Source organism: Nanorana parkeri, unplaced genomic scaffold, assembly GCF_000935625.1.
Source record: "Nanorana parkeri isolate BGI_ZX_2015 unplaced genomic scaffold, ASM93562v1 scaffold529, whole genome shotgun sequence".
NCBI lineage: Eukaryota > Metazoa > Chordata > Amphibia > Anura > Dicroglossidae > Nanorana > Nanorana parkeri.
In genome coordinates, this window is record NW_017306797.1 from 644230 (window position 1) to 671351 (window position 27122).

At 43.5% G+C, this 27122-nt stretch overlaps 1 protein-coding gene across 1 annotated transcript in view; it reads right to left on the reverse strand.

Annotated features, from left to right (window-relative positions):
• UNC13D (unc-13 homolog D) overlaps window positions 1-27122 on the reverse strand; it is a 78966-nt gene that overhangs the window by 49083 nt on the left and 2761 nt on the right. The window contains exons 2-5 of the mRNA XM_018561541.1: window positions 7035-7076; window positions 6830-6922; window positions 5399-5506; window positions 2651-2710 (exon numbers count right to left, since the gene is read on the reverse strand). Of these exons, the coding sequence (XP_018417043.1) occupies window positions 2651-2710; window positions 5399-5506; window positions 6830-6922; window positions 7035-7076 (303 nt within the window). The remainder of the gene's footprint in view (window positions 1-2650; window positions 2711-5398; window positions 5507-6829; window positions 6923-7034; window positions 7077-27122) is intronic.

Consider the following 27122-nt stretch of genomic DNA (forward strand, 5'->3'; position numbering starts at 1 on the left):
CTGGAATTTTCAATAACTATTTTATTTAACCCTTTAGTGAATGAGTAGGGGTACAAGTACCCCTCACTCATTCACAAGGGGGGGTCGGCATCTGGGTGCCCCTTAATTAAAGGGGTACCCCGATGCAAATAAGCCCCCTTGCCCGCAGACCCCCACAACCACTGGGTCAGGGTTGTGGGGAAGAGGCCCTTGTCCCTTGCTCGGATCAAGGGTCTGGTAGGAGTGTTAGGGGGGACGCCACGTTTTTTCCTCCATTTTTGGGGGCTGGGGTTCCCCCTTAAAATTCCTACCAGACCTAAAGGGCCTTGTAGGGATTTTGGGGGGAACCCCACGCACTTTTTTTTTTGTTTTAACTTGGGGGGGTTCCTCCCAACATTCCTACCAGACCTAAAGGGTCTGGTATGAATTGGGGGGGGAACCTCACGCTTTTTTTTTTCCTCTTCTGCAGACTAAAAAAATGTTAACAAAAATTTCTCTAATGTCACTTTGCTGCAATGAAATTTCGTCCAGACTACCGCTAACGAATATTGTCCGAATCCCGAAAAACGAAATAACGCAAAATCCGAATAAAAACGAAACAAATTTTTCGCCAGTGCACAGGTCTAAAGGTGCTCATACATTGCACGATTCTCGTACGAGAATCGCGGGAAATCCTGCGATCGTACGAGAATCGTCGCACGTCTTTTGTCTAAGGAGCATGCTAGAAAACTGATGCTGATGCTCGGGAGACAAATGCTGAACGAGCCGGTGTGCGCACGCGCACACTGCCCGTTCTGCATTGCGGTCATCGGAAGCCCGCCCCTCAGCGGGGCGGGCTTTCGATGATCGCAAGTACGATCTGCCTGTCCAAGATGGGCAGATCGTACAAGCTTTTAATAAGCTTACGGCCATCGCAAGACAAAAGTCTTGCGATGGTCGGAAGGTGTATGGGCACCTTTACACTTGAACTCAGACATTATCTGCCTGCTGCCACAATATACAGTATATATAAGCACCATAAGTACTAAAAACATTTGTGTGTGCTTAAACTAAAATAAAACTCTATCTAAATAAAGTGCATTAAAATAACATAATAACAACCATGCAATACATAACTATGAATGTACAATCAAGTTTCTTGATATATAGAAGGTGTGGAAATTGAGACCACAACTCTAGTGCTGCAAATTCATACATTTCCCAGTTCATGAACGAATGATGTCCCAATATAACATGTGCTATATATACAATAATTATCACTGCATAAAAGTATTTCATAAACAAACATTGATGAGGAAAGTGCTAATAAGCCAGATAGAAAATAAGTGCTGGACAGAGGCATCCCTACACTTTTCACCACTTGAGACGGCGGGTTGGTGCAGTGGCGGCGCAGGTTACGGGGAGGGGGGACGGGATGGAGTGCGGTGCACAGTACTTCTATGCGGCGTTCACCACAGCTCACTGAGGTCACTGGTTGCCAGGAGCTGGATGGGACGCCATCCAGAGCATCCCACTCAGCTCCTGGCAACTAGTGATGTCAGTGAGCGGAGCAGGACGCCAGCCAGAGCGTTACAGGATTCTCTTAGCAACATGGAACACTCTCGCCAGAAAGGGGGCCCCATGACCCAATAAGATGCTGCTCGAGGCAACCACGTCAGGCTGCCTCATTATAGGGACAGTCCTGGTGCTGGAAAATCCCATATGGATCTTCATATAAAAAAAACAATCGCGGTGATCCAATCCACTCAACACTCACAGAGTGCCAAAAGAACACGCAAAAGATCTTTAGGTTATTAAAACTCTAAATGCACCTTTCAGCCACTCCAATGGGCTGATCAATATAACTGGTTTAAGGGAGTACTCATTCGCTATTTAACAGCAGTAGCAAAGCTCAGACATAGAAAATAAGTAGAACTAGATAGTGCCTTCAGTTAAAAAACACATGACAAGCATTTATTAAAACAACTCTAAAAACTCACATTTGTTGATGCATACTTACAGGGTTGTTCACAAAAGGGGGAAGAGTTTGGAGAAGGCAGAGAAAATGAACAATCTAGGACAACATAGCTGAACTGTACGTATTGGGGGGGGGGGGGTCAGACCAGGACTTTACTGAGGGATGATTGCAGCGTGCACTGCCTATTGGACTGCACACTTACATGAAGTCACACTGCACAACTGCCTTAACAGAAAAGTGGAGATTAGACTATACGGAGTACATTGTCTATGTGATGGCATATCTTCCATGAGTTTATTTGTGCTTTAAGTTCTGTGTATCCCACTGAAATGTACAGTGGAAGGGTTTCCTTCCTGAATTTTGTTTGCATACCTCTTCCTTTTTCTTCTTAAAGTATCACAAGGAAAATAATCAAAGAGATCTAAGATCACCAGATTATCAACAAAAGGAAGTGGACTGGCATGGACCTGTGAAACTATATTTGGATAAACAAAGTGAAACATTGAGCAGGTAGGCTGTGTCCATTGTATGTATTATATGACTTATTTTCAGATCTGACTGATTGATACCTGTAATATACTATAAAAATCACTATGTAAACTCATCATTACATTACATTTACTATTTTAGTACAAATTTGCAGCTCTGAATGAAATGTACTTTGTAATGCCACATTGGGTATAAATACAATCTGCAATATTGTATTGTAGTTACCTCAAGGGCTTTAACGCTTTGAAGGATGGCATTATGTTCTGCTGGATCCATGTTGAAGGCCTGGAAGAAACAAACAGTTACCAAAGCTGCCACAAAATGTAATGGGTAGGAAAAAGTGTTTGCACACAGTTCTAGATCAAATTAAAATCTTTTTTTCCAGCCAGAGCGTCCCAGGTTGTTAAGAGTTCTCCAACCCAGCTCACTGACATCACTGCTTGCTAGGAGCTGAGCAGGACACTCTGAGCAGGATACTCTCAAGTATACACAAGCCCCAAAGTCACATGTCTGCTTTGTTCTATACAGTTTAGGAACATCCAGATAAGAGATGTCAGTTTCATCACGTGAAAGACAATTTGGCTAAAACCATCATGAAAACCACATTACAGTCAAAAGATGTTTCAGTCCTACTCGGATAGATGCAATACAATAGATTACTTGTGGTGACAGTAATAGGAATTATATTTCAAACTATTGCTAGTTAGGTTTTTAAAGTGTAAGGGTTCATGCACATGGGCGGCATCCAGGATTTCTACAGGTTTTCTGCGTCCAGGAATGTGTGTCTGTATGCACACGCAGCTGTACGCAAGTACTGGCGTATACCCACCTACAGCCCAGCCTTGACTTCTTTGGGAGGCAGCACCTGTGACTTCCTGGTGAGGGGAAATACAGTATGTGGAAATTCACATTGTAATGGCTTAGCCGCCCATGTGTATGAGCCCTAAGTGTAGGCAAATAGCTACATGCATAATAAAATACATTTGTTTTAACTGTCTTACTTGCCAAAACAAATGTAATTCTATTTCTAATCCAGATTCCCCTGCCAGATACTATAGTCATGTATTTTTCCCTCTGCAGTTAAAACACTACAGCTTGATCAAGGCTGTGATTGGTTAGTAAAGGCCATTTCTCAAAGTATCACCATAACCGTCGGCTCCGCTCATCCCAAGACCTCCTGCTTTCCAGCTCCCTTGTCAACTCCTCCCATGCTCGCCTCCAGGACTTCTCTAGAGTCTCTCCCATCCTATGGAATTCTTTACCCCAACCTGTCCGTCTGTCATCTCTTTGCTCTCTCATCCAATCAGCAAGTTCTATTTGTTAGATTCCCTGCACTGAGCAATGCAGTAAAGCCTGATTTCAGTTCTGCTTCTTCCTCCAAGGCCCCTAAGTCTCTTATGCCCCCCATCTTATCCAGAGGGAGTAAACAGTAATGTGATTCCAAGTACCAATGTCCTGAGCAGCTGACAGGAGCTGGGCAGACAGCATCAACTTCATTATACTGTGCACCACTGTTGCACTTGCCACCACTCCAATCCTCACTTACTCTCCTCTCCCTCATTGCAGGCTACACTGCTGAGATTCCTGGGTATCTCACTTAGTTGTGTACACACTCCACAACACAGAAAATACCATGAGCCTGTCTGCCGCAGCACCATTACCTCTAAATTGTTTTAAGCTGTTGATCTGAATCCTGTTTGAGCTAGCGTGTTAGAAGCTACGCGGAGCAGAGAATATTCAGTGAGACTTTAATCCCCAGACACATAGTCACACAGGCCAGCATCTGGAGAAAAGAGGTTTAACCATACGGTAAGGCTTCTTTACAGTTAGTGCTGTGACAATGTAGACTTCCACATGAGCCAGTTCTAGCCAACTCAGTAGATTGTTAAATCATGAAAGGCGTGATGTGTTTCTGAATGCAGAATATAACTGACTATAAATATTTATAAGAAATATCATAGTACATTGTTGATACAGAGAGTATCACATCCCAGTGGATCAGGAAGGGATGTTTCTCATTGGATTGGAAGTGATCTATCTTTCACATTAAATAAGTGTTTGGCAGTATTTGAATGGAGGATCTAGAATTGTTCTTGCACAGGGCCCTTTGTTGTCTATGTACACCACTGAATAGTATGGTGTGCTGGGTGTAACAGTGTGTATAGCACAGCATGCTAGGTATAATAGGGAGAAAGCAGGGCATGGTATGTTGGGTATAATAACATGAATGAGACAGTGTGCTTGGTGTAACAGGGTTCACACCACACAGTGTCCATGGGTTAGGTGCAACAGATTGCATGGCACAGTGTGTTGTGTGTAACAAGGTACTTGGCACAGTGTGTTGTATGTAACAGAATGCATGGCACAGTCAGGTCTGTTGTATGTAACAGGGTGCATGGCACAATGTTTTGGGTGTAACAGGGTGCATGGCAGTGTGTCAGTGCGTTGTGTGTAACAGAATGAATTGCGCAGTGTGTAACAGAATGCATAGAACAATCTGTTGTGTGCTATTAGGTGCATGGCACAATGTGTTGTGTGTAGCATAGTGCATGGCACAGTGTTGTTTGTGTAACAGAGTGCATGGCACAGTGTTGTTTGTGTAACCGAGTTCATGGCACAGTATGTTGTGTGGCACAATGTGTGTGGCAAAATGTGTTGTGTGTACAATGTGTTGTGTATACCAGAATGCATTTCACAGTCAGTTGTGTGTACTACAATGCATGGCACAGTCAGTTGTGTGTAACAGAATGCATGGCACAGTGTGTTTTGTGTAACAGAATGCATGGCAGAGCAACCCTGATTTAGTAAAGGAGTAGAGTATGTTCAACATTTTGCTTTGGGACCTCATGATCCATAGTTACACCACCATGCTAACGTTTGGCATAGTGTTTTAGACTTGGTTTACCACTCATTCTGTGTATACTACTTCTGCCATACAAAACTACTTATTCATGCGTTTTGGCTGTCTCTTACCGTTTGCAGATAGTTGTACAGTTGGTCATTATCAGATATATGTTGTGACTCAGAAACCCCCATGCGGTGTATTATGGTATACAGGGCTTCTCCATAAAGCAGATTACGCTGAACAAAAAGAGTGAAAACTTTGTTAATGTCAGAGCAGCTGAACCAGGTGTTAGAATCCCAAAAACAAAGCATCGAAGCTAAAGAATTTGTGGTCCACTGAAGTTTGAATTTATTAAGAATATTTTAAAAATCTGGCCTAGTTAATGTTAGTTAAGGATCTGGTTATAATAATTAGACACCAACTCTCTGTATAGTTATAATGTGGCAATTATGTAGGACGATGTCCCAATCTGTTAAAAAAAAGTCACATATATCCTTAGCTAGGACCTCAAAACTTCTGAGGAAGTAGATCGCCTCTTTAGTCCTCATCATACCTTATTTTATTATTAGATAAACATGAAAGTATTAAACACAATGTATTATTATCTTAACCATGTGAAGTCCTTGGACAGACTAGGTAGTTCTGCAAGTATTCAGGGTCATTCAGCTGTGTGTGTAATTTGAACTTCTGCTATTGAGGTCTATTCAAAACACTGGCTATTCATGACAAATCAGAAAAGTCAGTCTATTACATACAAAAATATGTGGGTGTGTAAGGGGGGCGGAACTAACCTAATATATCACCTGTTGGCTACAAGTAACAAATATAAAATATTCGGGTGCAATATATTTTATAATTCATGTTATATTTACCCTAAACCAAAATAAAAATGTTTTTACAAATTAAATATTTTAGTCCACATTTTAAGGCGCATTACGTGAATGTGCGTCAATGCATTTGTTTAACCTAGGAACAAAAATGTAATGTACTGCAGCTGATACGTCTTTACATTTGGTGGCTACATTAGTTTTCTTTAAGGCGAAGTATTTTCTTTGTAAGTACAAAATGACCACTTAATCCTGTCAGAAATCCAGGGACCTTGTAACATTCTTTGGACTGAACTGAAATCTCAAATAATGTTAGCTGCTTCCTCAGCTACCGTTTGTGAACTACAAAGCAACAAATTTCTATGTAATAAAGAGGGGGAGGGCTTTGTAGTCCAAATCAAATGAGCAGCCCATGGGCAATCTCACTGAGAAATAGGAATATGTAAGGGGTAGGCAGGTTTTAGCATTCTCGGCAAGTACTAAAGCTTTGCTAGTTAGAAAGACCTAAGGTTTGTCCATGACAGGAAGGTATAGAATGCAGCTGCAGGTATACAGTATTTGTATGCGTCTTGGTGCCTGCACTTCATACCTGCAGTCGTTTTCCCTGCTTCCCCCAATGACGGAGTCTCTTTAAGTACATTTGTGAGCATTTAAATATAGCAGCTAATGTTATCCACTTTTTTTTGTAAAGGTGCAGGCTCCAGGGTTATCATGCTGATCTTGGCTTCATACCTGTACCGATGCAGAGACTTTGGGTTCTTCATTGCTTTCCTTTGGAGGTTTGTTTTGAGATGGGCGGATCGTGCCCTTTTTTCCATACCTAGCCTATGAGATAGGAAGGAAATATCACCAGTTTGAAATCCATTGGTAGCGGAGAAGAACACCGTACAACAAAGTCCTAAACAATGAAACTCTAAACTGCTCTGTATTGTCTTACCTCTCTACGGGTGATACGATGAGGGACGAGTGAAGACTCCATCTGCCAGAAACAATAGCAAACACAAAATAAAACTGAGAATATTATAATCACAGATGTACAAGAAACAAGTACTATGTTACGACAAGGTTTAAATTAATGCTCCATCTCTGCGAGTGGCAGTTGCACAGAAAAAATTAAATAGAACATATTATATAATCACAGCACACAGTGGACCAAATCCCTGCAAATTGTTAGAGAATAGAAAAAATATGTTTTTCTAAAAAATAAATACAAATGGAAAAAAACCCAGATTTTTCACAGTTTTGGCAATAATAATGTGTAGCTCACCGAAAATAATTTGTAATATTGTACATTCTTTTATTTGTCCTGATTTATAGGGTATATCATATATCTGGCATTTCAGTTTATTTTGGGAGTTATAGGTCACAAAATACAAGGAGTGAAATACAATTTTAGTATGGAACGATTTTAGAATGTGATATGTTTGTCTCCTATCTTCAATAGCTTCCTCAGCACTATATTTTCCAATACTTTTTTTTACTAAACATATTTTTTTAAACTTTTTTTACACTTTTTTTTTTACATTTTTAACAATGTTAAAAACGTTTTATTTTTAAATTATTATTCTTTTTTTTAACTAGGGGGCACTAAGGGGTTATCTTTTTTTTATTTACAGAGGCTTTAATACTTAGGGGTCTATTCACGAAGCTGCCGAAGGATCTGGCCGTAGCTTCGGCCGATCCTTCGGCTGGCTTCGGCCCCAGGACCCCTTCAGTTCAGTAGAACCGAAGGGGTGCTGTACGGGCTAGCCCTGTTGTGAGCAAAGAACACAAAGAAGTGCACACAACACCGTGAGCTGCTGCTGGCTGTGTAACTGTTACAGCTCTGGCTGTGATCACACAGAACTGTGACCACGTAATCTGCTGTTGAGGATCTGGACCCTGTTACAGGAACTCATCAACAGCAGTACCTAAAGAAGCCGCTGATCCCTTCACGGACCTTTTCGGTCGGGAAGTGGTTGATTGAACAATAAACAAAAGACAATTCCTTTATTATATAAAAATAAATAAATAAAATTCGTCCAACGATGTAATCCAGCATCAATCACATCGCCCAGCAATGTAATTCAATGTCAATCACGATAAATGACGCCGGCCGATTCACCTAAAGAAAAGTCCCGCCAGCCCAGCCGCTACCGCCGAATTCCCACCACAAAATGACAGGTCCAGCCCAAATGTAAGCAGATGGGCGGAGCGAGTCGTGACATCAGCTCCTTGTCCTCATTTGGCATGTAAACAAATGGACGGATCCAACCATTTATTTACAGGCCATTCGAGGACAGTTACTCATTCACAAGAGGGGGCAGCATCTGGGTGCCCCCTTTATGAAGGGGGGTACCCAGATGCATATGAGCCCCCCTGCCCAGACCCCCACAACCACTGGGCCAGGGTTGTGGGGCAGAGGCCCTTGTTCTCATCAGCATGGGGACAAGGTGCTTTTACAGGGGGTCCCTGGCATGTTGACTGGTATGGTGCAAGGAGGGGGGCGCTCACAGTGTTAGTGCTCGGATTAAGGGTCTGGTTAGGAATTTTAGGGGGACCCGACATTTTGTTTTTTGGGCATTGGGATCCCCCTTTCCTGGATTTGTAGGGGAGCCCCATGCAGCTTAGTGAATAACCCCCTGTGTTTCTAATTCATGATGGAATGGATATCTCCAGGACATAAATAAACCACCCAACTTTCTCACTAGACCCCATATGTTGGTGACTCTCAGTCCCTTTTAAAGAAGATTACCAGATATGGACAAGGTTTCCTCCAAACTCTCTTTTTGCCTTGCTGATTCTCCCCAAACCTCCGTGCTGCATGCACGGCCGTATCGGGCATCTCCCGGGAAGGACAGGTGCTGCGTGTGATTAGTACGCAGACCCTGTCCTTCTCTATGTGAGTATGCGGCCGTACGCCGCCCTACGCTCACCCGCCCTGCATGTCTGTGCGGGATGTCCATACTCGTACGCTGACAGCATGTATCCTGTTTGCATCCGATCCGGGACACCCGCACCCGTACGGACCTGCACTTGGGATGACCGTGGGGCGGTGTACAGCCGCATAGTCCCATAGAGAAGGACAGGGGCTGCGTACTAATCACACGCTGCACCTGTCCTTCCTGGGAGCTGCCTGATACAGCCGTGCACACAGCACGGAGCTGTACGTTCCGGCCTTTTCTTGTGTGAATGAGGCCTAAAGGGTGCCAGATTTAAGTGGGTAATTTACTTGGGAAAGTGAACTTACCCTTTAAGTACATTAATACGTGTACCTATATGTTCAGCACTAGTATGTACTGTTATCAGATGCAATAAATACATTTAATCAAAATGATGAAAAAACATGCAGTATTTAAAATAAAATATAAGCATGTATTTGAATAAAGCTTATTTTCTTACTTATTCCATGGATTCTCCAAAAAAAGATAAAGGGGGGGCGTGGCCAAGCAATGGAGCCGTAGAGACGTGTGAGCACTGAGCTCTGCGCCCCTGTGTACTTATTCAGCTGACTGACTGCACCAAACTCACAAGCCCCTTTATGGTGTAGTTTTTTCCAAAGTTCTTTTATTTGCTTTTATGCAAAAAATTACAAACCTAAAGCTGACCTTTACCCACGTTAACTAAAGATCATATCAGCCTGCAGCTCTGCACGCTGATATGAAATCATTTGACATTCATTAGCTAAACAAACATTTTTTTCCTTTTACGTACAATTATTTTATTTATTTTTGGAATTCATATAGCATCGACAATTTACGCATCACTTTACATTACATTTACATCAGTCCCTGCCTTCGAGGAGCTTACAATCTAAGGTCCCTATTTCACAGGCATACAGGACCAAGTAAGGCAGGTGCCAATTAACCCTCCAGAGTACCCAGAGGAAACCCATGCAAGCACAGGGAGAACATGCTGTTTTTCCACTTCCTGGTCCTCTTAGACATTAGTGATATAATCTAGGACTAACATATGCATTCTATAAACTGAAAAATCCTGTGAGATTTAATGAAAAAGGCATTTTACCCCTGAGATGATGTGCACTGTTACATGTTCCAGTCACATGTGCCAGAGTTCCAGGAAGTAGAGGGAGATGGAATCATCTGCCCTTAGTGAAAATGGCTACTGTCCGATGAATGAGGAGGAAAAGAAAAATAAAGTATGTGAAGAATAAAAATCCTGAGTATCTGTTTGTTAATGTGCCATTACCAAACATTTCTTTGTTGTCATTTTAAAGATAAGAGTGAAGTTCTTCCCTTTATAATCTTATTAATCATTCAAACAATTGGAAACACAAAAGAAAGGGAGACAGTGGAGACAGTGACATTAAATAAATTGTACACATATCCCCATCAAGTAGGTGCATAAGATGACTTTAAAACGTTAATAAATCCAATAATTCAGCCAAAAACATATTATAATTTCACATATTTCCCTGAAGTGAAGTTAAGGTCAGAAGCCCAATTGTAGATCAGTCAACCAACAAGTAGGCCTACAGTCCCATTTAGTAGATGGCACTTTATCTACATGTCGACATGGTGTGTTCTGTGGTAATGCAGGAAAATGTAATAGACTTGCCCTGGAAGTATACGCAACCGAATATATTTGTAGGGAAACATTGGTCAGATCTTTCCAAACTTCTAAGGTGGTTTTACATTTCGGTTTCGTTTAGTTTTTGAAATTTGTATTTCGGTGCAACTATACTGTATACATTCGACAGTGGTTTACGTAGCACATCATCTGTCACACCTGGATGGCTGGAGGGTTACCTGACGGCCCCCGAACTGGGAGTATAAAGCATGACATATTTGCAGGTATCAAAAGGAAATAATGATTCGTGAGTTGTTTGGCAGATTTAAAGTGACATTAAACCCTCAGATTTTTTAACATAACACAATACTGTAATGTGTGCCTTACTGTAATCCATGGTTGTTTCCCTTCTCTTTGCTGCTCTTCCTTTTAAATCCGTATCTCTTCTCATGCTGGGCAGAACTTCTGTTTTGCAGCAGACTGCCTTGCCTCTGAAATGGATGTGTGAAGGTTCACAACCTGAGCCAGCACTACAGGAAGAGGCACTCAGCTGCAAAGGGAAGTTCTCCCCTAGCATGAGAAGAGAGAAGGATTTAAAAGGAAGAGCAGCAAAGCGAAGGGAAACTACTATGGATTACAGTAAGGCACACATTACAGTATTGGTTTATGTTAAACAATCTGAGGGTTTAATGTCACTTTAAGGTTATCATTGGACATTAGTGCCCCATTACTGATGATGTCCTCTAGAGTTTTGACGTTGAAATCCATATGACCAGATTTGGGATAGTATATGAGAAAATTGTGGGCTCCACCATAATCGTGTATTGGGCAAAAAAGAATTATGGTGGACTGGAGGTCCCATGCTATGAATAATTTACCAGGCCCTTATTGTTGCTTTCACGGACATTGTGAGCGGGTAGGGCCTTGAAGGATCAGGTGTAGCAGAGCCCACTATCACAGCTTCCAAGGAGACTGCTGAGTCGTCCTGTTGGATAATTAGCCATCTCTTTGGCCCACCAGATAATACTTATAATAATTTAGAACTGTCGGTCCCCCCCTCCATCCGAGGTTGTTGCAGTACCCTTAAGGCTCTCTATGGATACATCCCCATTCCACAGAAATTCAGGAATCAGTCTGTCAATAGATGTAAGCACTGATTTTGGGGTCCATACAGGAGAATTCCTAAGTACATACAGAAACAAAGGAAAGATTTCCATTTTATAAGGTTGATTTTCCCAAATATAGAGTTAGGGAGATGCCACCAAGTATATAGTTTGTGTTCAAGTAGAGAAAGCAATGGTGATATGTTCAAGGGGATAAAAACAATTGTGGATTTGGATATTTCCAAACCCAGGTATCTAAGTTTGGTGACCCACTGTAGTGGAGATGAGACTCACTAAACAGCAGGGCTCAGGGGATCAAGTAAAATGTTATCTTTCCCCAGTTAACTTTCAGTCCTGAAAAAACTGCAAATGCATTCATAATTTGCAATGTTTCTTGTAAAAAGACATGCGTATTGTCTAGGAAGAGGATAAGATCATTCACATACACATCCGTAGTCTCCAGGGGCGTCCCCATAATGAGGCGGCATCTCATTGGGGGGGTGGCAGCTGTGAGGGGGCGGCGGCAGCACAGGCGACTAACAGCATCTGCTCTACTCGGGCTCACAGCTCGACTGCCTGTGGCCTCCGGCCCAGCTGACAGCTCAGCTGGACGCCGCCTCTCACCCGGCTGACAGCTCAGCTGGAGCGCATTACCCACTGCTTCCCCCTTCTGGCCATCTCAGGCGTCGAAAAAGGTAGGGATGGCCCTGGGAGTCTCCACCAGCTGACCAATCTGGAGACCCTCAATCAAAGAGGAGTGACTTAAAAAACTCATGTCAGAATAGAAATGAACTCTTACAGTCGGGCTACCCCCGCACTGTAAACGTTAACTGCTCATTTTTCTCTAGGGGACAGAATAAAGAAGATAAATGAGCCTCGATCCTGCAGCAGAGACTGCTCACCTCTCTCCCTCTACACTCCAGCAGTGAAATGTCCCCCTCATCCTCCATCTAATACACTGTATTATACATCATGGGTCATTAGACTGCCAGAGCCTGGGGGAGATGAAGCTGCAGGGACTAGTTTAGCAGTCAGGTGGGACTGAGGAACAGGCAAGTTATCTTTTTTTTTTTTTTAGACGCTAGACCAAAATGAGCAGTTAACCCTTGCAGTGTGGGGGTAGCCCCACTGCAAGGCTTAATATTTATTCTGCTTGGAGTTGTTCTTTAAGGTCGCTTCTTAGGGTTCAACAATGACAGCAAAGGGTCCAGGTGACAATGGGAAACCCTGTCTTGTTTCCCTCCACATAGTCCTATAAAGTATACCTATCCACTTGGTCCAAAACCCATCCTGTTCAGGACCATCATCATGTAGGTCCGATCTACTTAGTGGAAGGCCTTTTCCAAATCCAATGACACCAACGCTCTGGAGCCTACATGGTCAAGAAGTAAGAGTAAAGATGCACCTCAGATTGGTGTCAGTAGACTTGGTGGAAGTGAAACCGGTCTGGTCTGACCAAGAGATATTCAATACACTAGCAAACCTAGTATTCTGGTGAGAATGTTTAAATCCATGTTTAAAACTACAATGGGCCTGTATGAAGCACATTGCAATGGATGTTTATCCGTCTTGTTCAGCAAAACAATATGAGCAGCATAGAAGAACTGTGAAAGGAACTAGGCATGCTGAGTTTAGGGACAGTTACCTGGGGCCAAGTCTTTGGTGTATTTCTATGCCACTCAGTTGGGAAAAAATCTGGACCTGGAGAATTACCTTTTGGGAAGGATTTTATAGGGACCAGGATCTCATCCTCCAAAGGCACCCTTTCAGTCCCAAACAAGCAGTGCAGTGGGACTGTCTCCATATGGGTTTTACTTACATGTGTAGAGGTTGATGGAACCCTATTAGGTATTTGCAACCTGAAATAAGGTTCATAGAGAATATATCTGTCTGCATGCAGACCTATATGTTCATTTTGTCCCACTCAAATGCTCAAGGAGGTCCAAAGCCTAGATATCCTCAGAGATGTATGGTGCACACACAGGAAGTTGTAGAAGGTGATAGTGGTCCCCAAAGAAAACACTGCAGAGGCACCCAATGCAGAGCATAATTTAGGTCATCTAAAGATAGACAAAGTATTGGGGTAAAACTGGTTCACAACACCGCCAAAGCTCACACTAAAGTTGTGATGCACCTTGCACAAATAAGTGGCTGTATGTTTTATCACAAAATATGTTGGCGGTGTTGTAATCCAGTTTTACCCCAATATAGCCCTATTGACGATACCCAATCTGACAATCTCTTCCATTCTTAGATGACCTTAATTACACGTTTCTTTGGTTGCCACTGCAGTTTTTTTCATATGGACAACTATCCTCTTGTTTCTTATTTATGTGTCACTCTTTTACCCTTAGTTTTACTTGTTCATGGTATAGTAAGTCAATGACGCAACCCCTATTATTATATACACTTGGGAGCTGAAGGGAAATTTGCATCACCACAGTAGCAAAAGAGAAGTGAATACAATACGGAACTACATTACGGGCAACTAGAAAATGAGTGAAGTAATAGCAGGTGAGAAAGAAAGAGGAAGAAGAGAGGGGAAGATGAGTAGAAAACAGCCGCACATTTGTTTGTATTTAAAGATAAAAAATGATCTTTTCCTCTGTTAATGGCACTGAATAGATTAGCTATGTGTGACATCTACATTATTCTACAGTGTGTCGCAATCATGACGTATAATGTTGTAAAGTAGTAAAAACACATTTAGGTTCCATATACACGGTTGCATCTTTACACACATGTTATAACATGCTAAAATGCATGTGTCTAATTTTCCCATAATAAAAAAGTGTCTGCTCCCATCTCAGTGCTGCAGGGCAGTGCATTTTGGAGAACATGTCATGTCCATTTTTGTTTCACATAGTGCATTAAAGCACATTGTATGTGTTTTGATGTGATGCCATTGACTTCTATGGGAGGCCCTAGAAGTCAATGGAAGCGCATCAAAACGCATATATTATGTGTTTTGATTAGAGGAGCACCGAAATTTAAAAATGTTAAAACCGAAACGAAACCGAAATGAAAAAAAATGTCGGGCCGAAACCGACTTTTTCTGCTTCCAGAGAGGCCCAAGCCAGCTGTCAATCCGCCAACAGGGTGGATCTCGACAGTATTGTCAGGATCCACCCCGGCTGCGACGCGGCTTTGAGCTCTAAGCATACAGCGAGCAGCCAATAACCTGCTATATACTGAGTTTTGGGTCATTGATATACACAATATTGACAAAAGTATTGGGACACCTGCCTTCACACGCACATGAACTTTAATGGCATCCCAGTCTTAGTCCGTAGGGTTCAATATTGAGTTGGTCCACCCTTCGCAGCTATAATAGGTTCAACTCTTCTGGGAAGGCTGTCCACAAGGTTTAGGAATGTGTCTATGGGAATGTTTGACCATTCTTCCACAAGCGCATTTGTGAGGTCAGGTACTGATGTTGTACGGGAAGGCCGGGCTCGCAGTCTCCGCTCTAATTCATCCCAAAGGTGTTCTATCGGGTTGAAGTCAGGACTCTGTGCAGGCCAGTCAAGTTCCTCCACCCCAAACTCGCTCAACTATGTCTTTATGAACCTTGCTTTGTGCACTGGTGTGCAGTCATGTTGGAACAGGAAGGGGCCATCCCCAAACTGTTCCCACAAAGTTGGGAGCAGGAAGTTGTCCAAAATGTCTTGGGATGCTGATACCTTAAGAGTTCCCTTCACTGGAACTAAGGGGCCAAGCCCAACCCCTGAAAAACAACCCCACACCATAATCCCCACTCCACCAAACCTTACACTTGGCACAATGCAGTCAGGCAAGTACCGTTCTCCTGGCAACCGCCAAACCCAGACACGTCCATCGGATTGCCAGACAGAGAAGCGTGATTCGTCACTCCAGAGAACACGTCTCCACTTCTCTAAAGTCCGGTGGCGCCGTAAAGCATTACACCACTGCATCTGACGCTTTGCATTGCACTTGGTGATGTAAGGCTTGGATGCCGCTGCTCGGCCATGGAAACCCATTACATGAAACTCTCTATGCACTGTTGTTATGACAATCTGAAGACCACACAAAGTTTGGAGGTCTGTAGCTATTGACTCTGCAGACAATTGGCGACTTCTGTGCACTGTGCGCTTCAGCATGCGCTGACCCTGCTCTGTCATTTTATGTGGCCTACCACTTCGTAGCTGAGTTGCTGTTGTTCCCAGTTGCTTCCACTTTGTTATAATACCACTAACAGTTGACCGTGGAATATTTAGTAGCAAGGAAATGTCACGGATGGACTTATTGCACAGGTGACAACCTATCACAGTACCACGCTTGAATTCACTGAGCTCCTGAGAGCGACCCATTCTTTCACAAATGTTTGTAGAAGCAGTCTGCATGCCTAGGTGCTTGATTGTATACACCTGTGGCCATGGAGGTGATTAGAACACCTGAATCCAATGATTTGGAGTGGTGTCCCAATACTTTTGGCAATATAGTGTATGTCCTCCTGTGACCCTGAGGGCCCATTCACACCACCTCCAGATCATCTCCAGACCAGACCAGATTGTTTCTGGACTTAAAAATGCATCCCAATGTTTCCCTATGCTCTTCTTGGCCTCAGTTCACACCATCACAGTCAGTATCAGACCAGAAAAATACTTATGTCTGGTCTGGAATGCACCGTGATGCGCACAAACGCGTCAAAAACGCAACGCAATGGGAAAAAAAACTTTTTTTCTGATCACCCCTGGACTTCCTTCTTCTGTGGAGAGAGAGATTTGTCAAGATAGGAACCATGATTGTTGAAGTGGACACCGAATTCTTTGTAGAACTTGTGGAAGCCTGCCCAGAGCTGTATGATCTGAGTCATGGGCAGTATAAGAACAATAATAGGAAGATGGGCAAGTGGAGAGGCATTGCTGCCCAGGTTGTCCCTGGCTATAATCATTTGAGCGGCTCTGAAAAGAACAAGCATGGTAAGTTCATGTCACTTATGTGCAAGCATTGTGCTGCTCTTTTCCTGGCTATCTGTAGGTCTTGCAGAGGTCCCCCAGCAAGACCTAATATTGAACGCGTCAAAAACTAGACAAAAAAGCAGTGTGTTCCGGATCTGGTCCAGAAAATGGTGTGAACCTGCCCTGAAGAGAACTATGGCCAAAAAAGGTTAGGCCATAGTTCTCTTTTAAAGAGCTTTCCTCTCACTTATTGTCCTGGTGACAATGATTTTAGCAGACAGGAAGTGAGGGAAATTCTGCACCAGAAACACAGACTAAAATAACATAAAGACGGGGGTTCTAGCATTCCCTACTCTCCTATAAAGAATTGTCATTATTTATGTTTGCTTTGCTATTGAAGATTTTCCCTCACCATACGTCTAGTGAAATTGTTGTCACTGAGACAGAATGTAAAGGGAAATCTCTCTAGTCAAAGGATTGCAGTAAAAAAACCTGACAGGGGTTCTAGCATTCTCTGAAAATATTCAAAAATAAATATGATGGACTACAATCTCATGTTTAGTTTACTAATTTGTATTGTGATTGTAGTCCATCACGGGAGTGAGCTTAAAGCTGTGGCTATTTAAACACACACAGGGACCATGGGGAACAAGGGTAGTCACCCTCCAGAAGAAAGGACCATGTCAGCAGTGCACCAATTCAGAGATGATTTGAGGATCTACAGCCGAGTGATACAGAAATAAGATACATTGTTGATAATTAAGGTACTTGAATGCATTTTTAAGATGTAACTCCTGAGTTTACTGTCACTTTAAAGTCTGATCCAGCATCCATACAAGTCAAGTGCAATTCTAAATAATCACTGTTGTTAAAGGTAAAAATGTGGAACTGGAACAATGTTAGAGCGTAGTTGCAAAGTAAGCAAGCAGAACAGGAAAAATATTGGAATGGACTACATACCTCCAAGTCTTTATCTCCTGGAAGTGACATGTCATCTTTCTTCTCAGTAGGGTCCATAGTGTCTCAAGAGATGTCCTACAGGCCTTTCAGTGTGTAGTTACTTCCTCAGTACTTCCTCAGTACATTGCTTACTCACAGCCGGTGTAGCCTACTTTCCACTCTTGTGTATGAACAGCCCTGGTACTTTCCATTCTCTTTATGGCATTACTCATCAGCGCTCTCTTACCATCAGGTTATAATTTCTAGCCAATGGAAATAATTGCCGTCTTAGAGTTGTTTAGACTTATGCAGTGTGCCTGCTTACCAGCTACCTCTGGGATTGCATACTAAAATGACAGCCAAATACTAGCAGTTTACTCAGTCCGCACTCCTCTGATGTCTCTCATCTTTTACAGTTTCACAGAGGAAACCACAAGTTTATCTGTTGTGAGGAAATGAGCCAGTGTAGGACATATCAGGGCCTGCATATAAATGATGGGGGAAGGACTAAACTAATGGTTTAACCCCTGATGGTCAACCCGTGGGGATCACACAGAAACCAATATTGCTACATGTCCAAATAATTAAGAATAAGACCCAAGATGTTAAAAGTTGAAAAGTTGAACTTTGGGCACAAATAATTTAACTTAAATATGGTCCTAAATAGCCAAAGCATATATAGCAAAGGACATAAATCCAATTTGTGTGCAGCAATTACTTTATAAACCCAGATATTACTTTGTAAAATTAATAGTGCCATCATCACTGTGCTGTGCATAGTTTGTGCAGAGAGCAGAACTGGTGGTGGGACCCAACAGGTACATCCACTACAGGCTACCTACAGCATACTACAGGGGGAGGATAAAAGACCAGTTATCCTACACAAGGAGAGAGCAGCAGTGACCAGTCTTTATTACCGGAAGCTCCTGCACAGGAGTTGTGTCATGCTAGAGTACTGCACAAATCTGGAAGAAGTACACAGATATCACCAAGACTGAGATAAGAATACAAGGGATGCACCAATACCGGTTTTCGAGTATCAAGTGCGATTACCGATATTTTGTTTCGGTACACGCCTATACCGAATACTGATTTCGGCATCCATGGGCCCGGATTATCAGGAAGCCATGACCCACCGCCCCCGGCTTGCTGATTGCCTGTGAAACCGGTGTTCTATCGAAAGAACACCGGCTTCACTTCAGCCTGGCTTTCTGACCAACCAGGAAGCCAAGCGGCACGTCATTACCCGCCTCCCGGCTTCCTGATTGGTCAAGAAGCCAGGCTGTCTAGCAACAAGTGAAGCTGGGATCCTAGCCAATCAGGAAGTCGGGAGGAACATCATGTTCCGGCTTCCTCATTGGCGAGGAAGCTGGCTTTATGATGCGAGACAGCCTGGCTTCCTTACCAACCAGGAAGCCAGGTGGCATGTCATGATGTGCCACCCAGCTTCCTGATTGGTCAGGAAGCCAAGCTGCCTAGCCATAAGTGAAGCCAGCTTTCTAGCCAATCAAGATGCTGGGAGGTGGGTCATAACCCACTGCCCGGCTTTCTGATTGGCCGGAAAGCCAGCTCCATGCTCCCTCGCGGCACTGCCTGTCAGAGGGAGATCTCCTTCTGACCGGAAGTTCCATTATCGGGGGGAAGTTTTGGAGCATTTGGGCGAGTATGAGTACTCACCCAAATAGTCGTCATCGGCACCTATACTGGTATCGGTGCATCCCTGAAGAATACAAATTCCTCTTGGATCTGGACAATATTTGTTTAGCCCAGAGCTGGCCCTGGCAGTGCCTGCAGAGCGGCGGGAGGAGGGAGGGAACGGTGGCCATGCATTATGTTTAATTTTCCCCCCTGCCACCCCTTCTGATGCGGCGCCTGTACACATGCTGCCCTCCCTCCCTAGCTTCGGCGCCGATTAACCCCTCCCTCTCTCCCTGCCCAGCTTGGACAAGTTTCAGTCTGTCGGAGCCAGGCTCGGAACAGGCTGATGCATAGCATCGGGCAGGCTGGTGTCTGAGGCCATGCATCGGGCATAGCAGGTCAAGCTGTACACAGGCTGATTCTGTGCGGCCCAGCCCACAAGCTGAGGGCCTTCTTCCTCTCTGGGCCCCCCCAACAGGCAGAATGCCAGGGCCCGGTCACAATTGCTACCGCTGCGACTCTGGTAGTTCCGCCAGTGATTTATTGCAGGCCGTTATAGACCCCTGTGTGGGGGTATCATCATACTAGCCTAGGTGCATAGTACTGCTGCACTGAATGGTGTTCACACCAGCTATAGTAAGGAGCATCAGACAAGAAGAGGAAGGACCAATAAAGGACTGGCCAGAAAAAGATGAAATTAAAGTCAAAAGATTTTTTAGCTATTTCAAATGCTGGTGAAATCACTTACAATGGATGCTTAAACATTTTAGTTTCAAGGTCCACTTGCTGCAGATTCGGCTGTTCCCCTGAGCACTGGCCTTTATATTATGTTTTAGGGTGATTCATCTCCCTTGCAGGGTCCTATGGAGCCACACTTGTGTGCGCTGGTCAGATGTGTGTGTCTTCCCAAACACACAGGAACAGCAAGGCAAGCCATTCCCCTCCGGCCTGCTCCCCTCTCCTCCTTCCTCCCTTTTCTAGGTTAGTAGATGAACAGCTGCCTGAGACTGTATTTTCCCTTTTAATCTTGTACTGGACAGGAAGTTCAGGGAAGCTGGGCATAGAGAGTTGGAATCAGCTGTTCAGAAACAGGATGACTGTAAGTGTATGGACAAAAATGTAAACAAATACTTTGCTGGGCAATGTATATTTAATTGATCTGGATGTTCAGGGAGGGTGAAGGGAGTAGTGAGGGGCTGAAGGCATGCTTTAATCCCCTTACTTAGTACAATATACTCCTTTTATATATCCAATACAGTAATACCTCGGTTTACAAGTAACTTGGTTTGAGAGCGTTTTGCAAGACAAGCAAACATTTCTGAAAAATATTGCCTTAATATACAAGCAAATGTCTTGCAATGAGAGCAAAATTTTGTAGAAAAGCACCACCCGAATAAGGCTGTAGCAGTGCGAGCGATGGGACTGTTTAAAGACAATGCAATGTCACATTGGATAGATTCCTTGTTAAGGTTTCACAAAATGAAAAAGATTCCATTGAGTCAAGAGATAGCAGTGATTCCGTTAGTGACAGTGAAAGTCGTCCTACACAATAATCCTCCTCTCTCTTGTCCCCCCCCCACACCAGCCACGAAGGTACCGGTAATGTTTTTTTTCTTTATATTTTGTACAGTTTTATATTACAGTAAAGTATTGTAATCATTTTTATATGAATATTTTTGGGTTGTGGAACGAATCATCTGAGTTTCCATTATTTCCTATGGGGAGATTCGCTTTGATATACAAGCGCTTTGGATTACAAGCATGCTTCCGGAACGAATTATGCTCTTAAACCAAGGTATTACTATATACTCCTATACAATATTTCCTTTCCAACTGCTCCGTTCAGCTGCCCAGACTGCAGATAATAACCCTGCACTTGTGAACCAGTGTGCTGCGCTTGGTATTGTGATACGTGCTATATTTATACCACAAACGAAACCAATACAAGTGATCAAATCCTACTTGACACCTTTTTGTGTAGTGTAGTGCTTCTACACTTCACAAAAAAACACCTTTTTGAGAAAGTCTCTACGACGAAACGCGTAAAAGGAGTGTGTCGTTTCCCCGCTGACCCTGCACTGTACCAAGGGTATAGAGGAGAATGTGGCTCCATAGTATGTGACTTGCTTATTAGGGCCGGTGCAGACCTGAGCGATCCGGGACGTGCTTCCCGGGATCACGTGGTCATGCACAATTGCGGACAGCGATTGCCACGCGGCCCCATTAATTTTAAGGGAGTACACCTACGCAGCAATTGCAGAAAAAAAGGTCTCTCTCTCTCTCTCTTTCTCTCTCTCTCTCTCTCTCTCTCTCACACTTGCGCGGAAAGCTGTGTTTTTCAGCAGTAGAAAAATGCTGCTCTCCAGAAGGGCACACAGAAAATAATAATTTTTTAGTGTGCTGATCACACTACAATGTGGGTGTTATTTTTGCTGTGGTGTGCTTCTGTTTTCGGATGATATTATTGTACTTTAAAGTGACATTAAAGTCAAAGATAGTTTTCCCTTCCCCCAATGTTAATTAAAGCACTTAAATTATGTTTCTTAATCCGATCTTGTTTTTCTTTCTGTCGTTTTTTCATCTGTCCCTCCAGCGCTGCTGCGGGTGTGCGATCCTCGTCTCCCGGCCGAAAATGTGAACTGCGCATGCGCCCGCCCCAAGATACTTTGTAGCCGCCCGAGAATTTTCAGATTTTCGGACGGGAGCGTGCGGGGAAGACACAGGTAAGTTTAAACCGCTTTTAAAGCATTTTTTTAACACTTTGCCCATCCCCAACATTAAATTTGGAAATTAGTAGGCCAGTGATCCCCTATGCAGAAATTGGCCCAAATGTCAACAATAAAAACCTGACCTCAATCGTCTTTTATGACCTCACATCAAAAGAGGAACTTTTGACATGAGGTCATTCTCTTATTGACTTTTTGATATTATGGGTCTCCACAGAATGCCAAGGCCAATTCTGAAATCTTTTTTAAATACTGCAGAAACATACAAGTCCACATACTCATTTGACACACTATATACCATTAAACAAATTTGGACACTTATGTTTCTTATAACCAAAAGAAAATGATTCTAAGAAACTGGTTATTACCCCTCAGGCCTACTATTGGTGATATTCAACAAAATCTTACTACGTTTATGTAATATATAAGGCTCCTATTAGTTCAGAAAACCATGTCCATTTGTCAATTTAATTCTCTACTATTAGCCTTCCAAAACATAACATGGAATAGTATGATTTCTTAGTACTTCCATACTGCTTCAACCTGTCCTCACAAATATGCCACATAGTTCTACACAATTGGCAAACATGACCCATTTTTCGAACATATCATACACTAAACATAGGTCCAAGTTAGTGACTTAACCCCCTGAGTTGTGGCAGAGTGTTCTTCCCTCCTTGTGCAGATGGCCTCCTTGCACTATGGATGAAAACTGCTGAAGATGGTCTGAAAGTGAGGAACGGTAGAGATGGCAGACCAACAAATCTTCCTCCTCCACCCATGTGGTAAGAGGTTGATGGGAGCGAGAGGCTTTCCTCCATGTGTCCTGTTTTGGGTCGCCTGAATGCTCTACTGCATACAAACAGTAGGGGAACTTCTGTTGCACACACTGCTCACTGCCCTACACTTCTACCACATGCTGCTAACTGCCCTGCACTCAATCAAACACTGCCCTACACTACCACCACACACTGCTAACTGCCCTGCACTGCCACAACACACTGCTAACTACCCTTCACTGCAACCACACACTGATAACTGCCCTGCAATGCAACCACACACTGATAGCTGCCCTGCACTGCAACCACACACTACTAGCTTCCCTGCACTGCCCCCAGTATTACAGGAGAATGGAATGCTTCTTTTGTCCCTACTTGCAGCCTGCTCCACCTTCTTCTACTGGTACACAAGGTATGTGGGGACAGTAATGTAAAGGGGCACTCTAAAGCGGGCCACTAATGTATAGGAAAATTTGGATGTGTACAACTAATCATTAGATGTCCTCAATAGAGTGTCCCCTTACATTGGTTGTCCCCATCAGAGAGCATTCTTACATTAGTTGTCCCCATCAGAGAGCCTCTTTACATTGGTTATCCCCATCAGAGAGTCCTCTTACATTAGTTGTCCCCATCAGAGAGCATCTTTACATTGGTGGTCCTCATCAGAGAGCCCTCTTACATTAGTTGTCCCCATCAGAGAGCATTCTTACATTAGTTGTCCCCATCAGAGAGCCTCTTTACATTGGTTATCCCCATCAGAGAGTCCTCTTACATTAGTTGTCCCCATCAGAGAGCCCCTTTATATTAGTTGTCCCCATTAGAGAGCCCCCTTACATAAGTTGTCCACATCAGAGAGTCCTTACATTAGTATTCCCCATCAAAGAGTGCCCTTACATTAGTTACTAATGTAAGGGGGTACTCTGATGGGAACAACTACTGTAAGAGGGCTCTCTGATAGGGAATGCTAATGTAAGGGGGCACTCTGATGAGGAAGCTAATCTAAGGGGGCTCTCTGATTGTGACAAGTAATATAAGGGGGCACTCTGATGGGGAAGCTAATGTAAGGGGGCTCTCTGATTGGGACAAGTAATATAAGGGGGCACTTTGATGGTGGCAACTAATGCAAGCAGGCACGCTGATGGGGACAAGTAATATAAGGGGACACTCTGATGGGGCAGCTAATGTAAGGGGGCTCTCTGATGGGGAATACTAATGTAAGCGGGCACTCTGATGGGGACAACTAATGTAAGGGGGCATTAAGGGTTTGAACCTCTTCTTGAAAATTTCCTTCCTTGAATTTTAATTCAATACCCCTGCCCTAGACCAAAATGAACCCTTAACCTTTGCAGTGTGGGGGTAGCTCCACTGCATGGTTCATTTTGTACATGCCCCGAGTTCTTCTTTAAGACAGAAAGGTACTCCTCCCAATAAATTGTTGCTAAGCAAAAATGGAAAATCTGTAAGGTGAGATTAACTATACTGTTTGGCTTAAACCGAAATCAATATGAAATTGTTTGTAATATGGAGCAAATCGATGAGGAAACTGTAGAACTCATGCAGGCAGCTCTCATTGCTTGAAGCCACATGTATGAGAGAAGAGGATAAATGTTCAAGCCCAGGCAAGGATACAGGAAACCCACACATTAGGTAAACCTGTGATGCAAAGGAGCACTTAGCAGAAGCAGAGAGTGACTTCCTCACAAAGCAGAATGAAACAGATGAACGGTCAGTGGATTTGCATACGAATGGACTAATATGATAAAGCATTTTGCAGCGATAATATGCAAAGTGAAGAACTCACCAATAACCAATAATATTTTACTTTATTAAGCTGATTAAGTAGATTAACAAGATGCATTCTAAATGGCTGCTTTTGCTTAGAACACAACATATTTTTTTACTTTAGCAGATATCTGGTTACTGGCAGCGCTTAGAAAAAAATGCACAGATGGCATTACTAATACAAATTTTACAGTGTGGGTTGACTTGCGTTTCCATCACGACCTGTTCATTAGACTGTAACATTTTCACCAAATACTATATTCACTTTTAAATCCGGTACAAGTAACGGAAATTGACTCCTACACTTGCAGATGTTACTGGTCCGGTAACAAAGTGTTATAAAAGTTAACACTTGTTGTAGACAGGATATCTGTAGAAATCTCTAGAGATATCCACTGAGCCAATACGTTTTTGGCAGAAGAGATGACGAGAATAACTCTTTGATGTCAGAGGGAATGCTGTTCATGTATTCAGACAGCAGTGGGTGCTAGCTGTTAGTAGGAATGCACTGATACTGGTTTTACCGTATTAAGTACCTTTCGATACCGGTGGCATGGAGTCGGCTTCCCGTGCAATAAGGAAGCCGGGCGGCGTTAATGACATGCCGCCCGGCTTTCTGATTGCCCGGGAAGCCGGCTCTATGTTGTTTGGCCGGCTTGATTCTTATTGACTGGGAAACCGGCTTCCCAGCCAATAAGCATGGAACCAGCTTCCCGGCCAATCAGGAAAGCCAGGCAGTGGAGTAATGACCTGCCTCCCGGCTTCCTGATTAATTGGAAATCCGGCTCCATGGTGATTGACTGGAAAGCCGGCTTCCCAGCCAATCAGCATGGAGCCGGCTGTTTGGCCAACTTGATGCTGATTGGCCAGGAAGCTGTCTTCTCAGCCAATCAGCATGGAGCCGCCTTCCTGGTCAATCAGGAAGCCAGGAGGCGGGTAATTACTCACCGCCTGGCTTCCTGATTGACCGGGAAGCCGGCTCAATGTTAATTGGCTGGAAAGCCGGCTTCCCAGCCAATCAGCATATACCCGGCTGTTCGGCCAACTCGATGCTGATTGGCCAGGAAGCTGACTGCTCAGCCAATCAGCATGGAGTCGGCTCCCAGGCCAATCAGGAAGCCAGGAGAGGCTGGTCATTACTCGCTGCCCAGCTTCCTGATTGCCCAGGAATCTGGCTCCATGTTCCCCTATGGCACTGCCCAAATACTCGGTATCGGCATGGATACGGCTACTAGTATCAGTATCAGTGCATCCCTAGCTGTCAGAATACAATAGCCGCAGTGGGAGATTTGTCCAGCTGTTTAGCATGGATGGAGGAATCTATTGGTGTGTGGCCAATTTTGGTAAGCGCCCTCCCTGTCTTTTGTGTAGTAGCTGCCCTATGAATCCTGACCGCCATGCTCCTGTTATAACCATGATAAGTGTGTAAGTATACACAGAAGTATGAGGCACTCAGAACCTGCTTTACAATTGATTTTGGTGGATTACTGCACATCATGGTTCTTGTTTCCATATTTTGACATCAGTACCATAGAAAACTGCTGTGATGCGCTGCTCCTACCCTTCCCTGTGACACTGTTATTATCAACTGATCTCAATTATAATACAAGCTGGGACAGAAGAGAGATAACAGGCATCTGATGCCTTCCGCCCATCCTTTATTATCTTATAAGTTGAAAAAAAATCATACAAGAATGCGCGGCTGTTTATTCTTTGACAGCAAATCTATGTATACGAACATTTTCTGTTTATGTTTTAGTGGCCAAGAAAACCATTGCACAAGATAATAATACTCCTTCTTACGTTATAGTGTATCTAAGGCCTTGTTCACACCAAGCGCGTTCCAGAAGCAGAGCAGTTACAGACCGGATCAAAACTGCGTCCAATGTATTCCAATGGTATTTTGGGCTCTAGTTCACACCGCAGCGTTCAGTTCCAGAGCATGTAAAAAAACTGCAGCAAGCCCTATTTTTCCTGCTCTGGAATGCTCTGGAACGCATGCAAATGCATCAAAAATGCATGCAAACGCACCGGAACGCAATGAATGCCCATTTTAAACTAAAAAAAATAATTAATTATTTTTTTTACAAAAAACTAACTGATATATTGCAGCTGACCGGTCAATAAATGAGGTGCCTGCATTTGGGTTTTTTTAAGGCTTTAAAGTGATAATAAAGTCAAAAGGTTTTTAAGCCATTACAAATGCTGATTGATATACTTTCAAAAAGTGCAACGCCTTGATGTTTCAAAGTTTTAGTTTCTTGCAGAATCAGCTGGTCTCCTGACCACTGGTCCTGATATCCTGTTTTAGGTTGCTCCTTTCCCTTGTAGAGTCCTATGGAGTCATATCCTGTTTTAGGTTGCTCCTTTCCCCTGTAGGGTCCTATGGAGTCATATCCTGTTTTAGGTTGCTCCTTTCCCTTGTAGGGTCCTATGGAGTCATATCCTGTTTTAGGTTGCTCCTTTCCCCTGTAGGGTCCTATGGAGTCATATCCTGTTTTAGGTTGGCTCCTTTCCCTTGCAGGGTCCTATGGAGACACCCTCGTGTGTGCTAGTAAGTTATGTGTGTCTCTACAAACACACAGACACAACAAGACAAGACATTCCCCTGCTCTCTGCTCCCCTCT